Source organism: Hemitrygon akajei, unplaced genomic scaffold, assembly GCF_048418815.1.
Source record: "Hemitrygon akajei unplaced genomic scaffold, sHemAka1.3 Scf000244, whole genome shotgun sequence".
Classification (NCBI taxonomy): Eukaryota; Metazoa; Chordata; class Chondrichthyes; order Myliobatiformes; family Dasyatidae; genus Hemitrygon; species Hemitrygon akajei.
This window is the reverse complement of record NW_027332124.1, coordinates 2,990-7,880: the sequence shown is the minus strand read 5'-3', so window position 1 is coordinate 7,880 and position 4,891 is coordinate 2,990. Positions and strand designations below refer to the sequence as shown.

At 44.8% G+C, this 4,891-nt stretch overlaps 1 protein-coding gene across 1 annotated transcript; it reads left to right on the top strand.

Moving 5' to 3' along the window:
* The first annotated feature begins 213 nt into the window (after positions 1 to 213).
* On the top strand, positions 214 to 3,306 carry LOC140724485 (zinc-binding protein A33-like). Its single transcript, XM_073038933.1, has 5 exons — positions 214 to 666; positions 745 to 840; positions 1,718 to 1,951; positions 2,978 to 3,000; positions 3,097 to 3,306. The coding sequence occupies exons 1-5, from the start codon at positions 256 to 258 to the stop codon at positions 3,224 to 3,226; spliced, it is 894 nt and encodes a 297-aa protein (XP_072895034.1). The 5' UTR covers positions 214 to 255; the 3' UTR covers positions 3,227 to 3,306.
* The last annotated feature ends 1,585 nt before the right edge of the window (positions 3,307 to 4,891 follow it).

The following is a 4,891-nucleotide window of genomic DNA, read 5'->3' as shown; positions in this document are numbered from 1 at the left end:
GGAGGAGCGTTACTGGGGAAGGCCTGGAACATGGGCTGTTCTTCGACAGGCATTACTGGGGCTCATGCGGATAACCGTGGATAGCCCTCGAGTCTGGAGAAGGTGGGAGGAGCAGAATTCCTGCCCAGAGAACACTTGGAGCAACGTTGTTCATTCCCGAGACTGCAGCGCGCCTAGTGGACATTCCCGGTACTGCCGGGTTCAGCAGCTCCCGAAAGTGAAGGGATCCTGAACCCGGAAGTACCGGGAGTTAACATGGCTTCGAAAGGACAGGTCGAGAGTTGGACCGAGGAGGCAATTTGTCCCATCTGCCTGGATTTCTTCACCGATCCGGTGTCACTGGAGTGTGGTCACAACTTCTGCCGCTCCTGTATCACACGGTGTTGGGAAAGGCAGGAGAGAAACTCCTGCCCGGAATGTAGAGAGGAGTTTGCAGACCGCACCCTCAGGGTCAATCGGGCCTTGGCAAATCTGTCTGAGAAAGCTCGAAAACTAAACCTGAATCCGAAAGAGAAGGAAAAGAAACTTCACTGCAAGGAACATGAGGAAGAACTGAAGCTGTTTTGTGAGACGGACAGGAAACTGATCTGTCTGATCTGTAGAGATGCACTGGAACACAGGTCTCACAACTTCATGCCGATTAAAGAAGCCATTAAAATTTACCAGGTAAAACTAACCCGCTTTCGATCGTCTGTTTATGTTGTCTTTTTGTTTTGTCTAATCCATTAACTCTTTAATTCCCAGGATCGGGTTAAATCTTCCTTGGACTCTCTCACAAAAAAGAAATCAGACTTTCAGGAAATGGAGCAGCAACAGAAAGAGAAGATTTCTGGAGTTCGGGTGAGGCTTCCTGAGCAGAATTTACAATCTTGTTGTGTAGTTTTGTTCCCTTTAATGCAGAATAGCAGAGTATCGCAGCTCCAGTGCCCTGGGTTCGATCATAACCTCTGGTGCTGTCTGTGTGGAGTTTGCACGTTCTCTCTGTAACCAGTACCTTCTTTTAGCCAACAATCAACTCAATGTGGTATTTACAGACACTGTGGTTGTAAACTGATTTAAACCAGACGGATGTTTTGACTGTTCAGGACTGAACAGTAAATTGGCAACTGTAATTAACCCCGTGAAGGGGTATTGTATGTGAATCAGGTGGGAGTTAATGGGTCAGTGAGGAAGACTGGGTTTCAGGGAAATGTGATTGAATATCTGGGAACCACTCACTTGCTGCCTGTTATGCCACTGGAGTTTGGGACAGCAATGAAGGTCCTCCATCTCCGGCAGTGTTCATGTCTTCATTCAACATGTCAGTAGCTACTTCTCGGTTTTCACTACTGTCAGTCATGCAGGTCCTGAGTGGAGACTCAGGAATAACATGGCACTCAGATGTAGAAAGACTCTTCATTGTTTCCGTAACAATTTTGTTTTACCAGTCAGTATTGTTAGCCCTGAGCTGAACCCATGAACCTGGAGGACCAGTGGACCACTCTTACTCTGGCCTCTACCCTTTGACCTGTTTGGCATGGGTGACCCTACCAAGGGTCAAAGCATAAACCCACATTCCAGCCAACAGAGTTCTTTGGGTCATTGAGGCACACAAGCCCCAAACCCAACGGCAAGGTTGTGGTCCTCTTGGATGATAATGAGCTGGACAGACCCTTCCATATCATAAGGATATACATCAGGGCCAAATAATAAACCAGCCTCTCCTTTCATTCGACAGGAACAGTCACAAAGCGTTCAGTCCCACATCACATCCCAGTTTGCTGAACTGCGACGGATTATCACCGAGAAAGAGCAGCGCGCACTCCGAGATCTCAGGGAAGACGAGAAGAGGATTCTAAATCCAATGGAGAAAAATCTTCGCGAGATTCAAGAGAATTTAAATGCCATCTACAAGGAAATCTCAAAGTTACAGGAACAGATGGATCAACAAGACAATATCATATTCTTCATGGTGAGAGATTTCAGTTTGGTCCTGTAAAAGTACATAGTCACAAAATGATGTATTTTAACTCAGTGTGGGATTTACAGATACTGGAGTTGTAAACTGATTGAAACCAGACGGATGTTTTGACTGTTCAGAGTTGTTGTCTCCAAACCGGCCTCTCACAACATCTGTACATCGCTGGACAGTCTGCATCCTTCTCGGGAATGTTTACTCTGATCGTAGCACTGAGCCAGTGATCACTTCTGTGATTCCCACGTATAATATCCCCTGAGACTCAGAGTCACATCCCATTACAGTCACAGACTGTGAGTATGTCTGGTGCAGTGGGTGTGAGGGTCTCTCTGTTGATCGGTGGGAACTGAGGTTGAACTCCAGAATGTGACCTACACATCGGATTTACCATCTATATCTGGTTTGTATCAGGTTCATTGTTTTGGAGAATTTTGCACTGTCTTTTGTTTTTCAGAAATATTCTTCATCAGATTATATCCCATTTTCATCAGAGACAGGACTTTCAGTCCATTCTCTCCTATCAGTTTCCCTGGTGCACAAGCCTCCTCCCACCTACTCACCACACCCAGTAACAGTGTCCCCAACTCCATGGTCCCTCATGCGTTTATCCAGCTTCCCCATTACATTCAATCTCTGCTGTTCCACTTCAGCCACTCCTGTAGCAGTGAGTTCCACATTCTCTTCACTACATTTCTTGTGGGATTTATTAACGACCAACTGATGTTTTATCTTTGACTTATTGTCTCCACACAAGCAGAAATATTTTCGATCAAATACATTCAGAATTTTAAAACCTGTCCAGTCTCTCCTGTAAGTTCCTTCTCTCAGTTATCGTATAATTCTCATAAATATTCCTTGTACTTTCTCCCATGGTTCAATGCCCCTCTTTCTCCATTCGTGTTAGTGGGAATGAGTTCAGTGAGAATTTTCAGCAGTTTTTAATAACTTGTCACAGATTCCTGCTGTTCGGATGCCGACAGTCATCTCAGTCAATTGAGATCTGTGTTTGATTTATTTCAGGAGGAAGCTCGTCGGAAGAGGAGGTAAGACATGGTCTTTACTGAAACTCTGTATGGATTTGTAAAATAGTTCAAATATTACTGATGCTCAGTTTATAACTAGATGTATAATATTTACAGGATTAGTGATGATATCCAGACATTGTCAGTGACAGATGGTGCCCTATTGGTTGAAAAATTCGATCACCCCTATTTGCTCGACATAGCATCGGAAGAAGTGATTGGTGGCATTAAACACGGTAAGACATAAGATTCATTTGTGCTTGTTTATGAGACACTACTAAGTCATAATTAGATGCCAAATATGGCTTGTCAATGACCTTCTGAAAATCCAAGTACACAACATCAACTGGTTCTCCTTTGTTTACCTGGCTTGTTATTTCTTCAAAGAATTCCAACTGATTTGTCAGGCAAGATTTTCCCTTGAGGAAACCATGGCCTATTTTATCATGTGCCTCCAAGTTCCCTGACAACTCCTCCTTAATAATCAACTTCACCATCTTCCCAGCCACTGAGGTCAGACTAACTGGCCTAGAGTTTCCTTTATTCCCTCTCTCTTCTTGAACAGTGGAGTGACATTTTCAAATTTCCAGTCTTCCAGAACCATTGAAGAATCTAGTGATTTTTGAAGGATCGTTACAAATGCCTCCATGATCTCTTCAGCCACCTCTTTCTGAACTCTGGCATGTACACTATCTCGTCCAGGTGACAGCTACCTAAAGATCTTTCCTTTTCCCAAGAACCTGTTCTCTAGTAATGCTAACTTCACGCCCGGCACGTCGCCTGACACTTGGAACTTCCACCATCCTGCTAGTGTCTTCCACAGTGAAGACTGATGCAAAATACGTCTTCAGTTCATCCACCCTTTCATTGTCCCCCATTACTACCTCTCCAGCATTGTTTTCCAGCAGTCCGATATCCACTCTTGCCTCTCTCTAATCCAGAAATTAGGACCTCCTGGGTACTAATTTCTGGATTGCTGCCTGTGCCACGTGCCAGTGAGGGTAGAAACACGATGATCTGGCAGGTAAATGTGTGGCTGAGAAGCTGGTGCAGGGCGGCAGTCTTCAGGTTCTTGGATCATTGGGATCCCCCTGGGGGAGGTATGACCTGATCAGAAGTGATGGGTTGCACCTGAACCCAAGGGGGACCAATATTCTTGCGGGCAGGTTTGTTAGAGCTATTGGGGAGGGTTTAAACTAATTTTGTAGGAGGGTGGGAACTGGAGTGAAGGGACTCAGGATAGGACGGATGGTAAAAATGGTAATGATAGCCTGCAGTCAGACTGTCAGGAAGGGCAGGCAGGTGATGGAACTCAGTTGCAGCCAACAGGCTGAGTATCAAAACTTTAGGGATGCAGAATCAGAAAGGACAGCAAATACGGTACTCAAGCTGTTGTATCTAAATGCACGTAGTATAAGAAATAAAGTGGATGATCTTGTTGCACGATTACCGATTGCCAGGTATGATGTTGTGGCCATCACTGAATTGTGGCTGAAGGATGGTTGTAGTTGGGAGCTGAATGTCCAGGGTTACACATTATATCGGAGTGATAGGAAGATAGGCAGAGGGGGTGGTGTGGCTCTACTGGTAGATAATGGCATCAAATCAGTAGAAGGATGTGACATAGGATCGGAAGATGTTGAATACTTGTGGGTTGAGTTCAGAAACGGCAAGGTTAAAAAGACCTTGATGGCAGTTATACACAGGCCTCCAACAGAGCTGGGCAGTGGACCACAGATTACAACAGGAAATAGAAAAGCTGTGTCAAAAGGGCAATGTTCTGGTAGTCATGGGAGATTTTAACATGCAGGTTGATTGGGAAAATCAAGTTGATAATGGATCTCAAGAGTGAGTCTGTTGAATCCCTAAGAGATGGCATTTAAAGCAGTTTGTCATTGAGCCTACTAGGGGA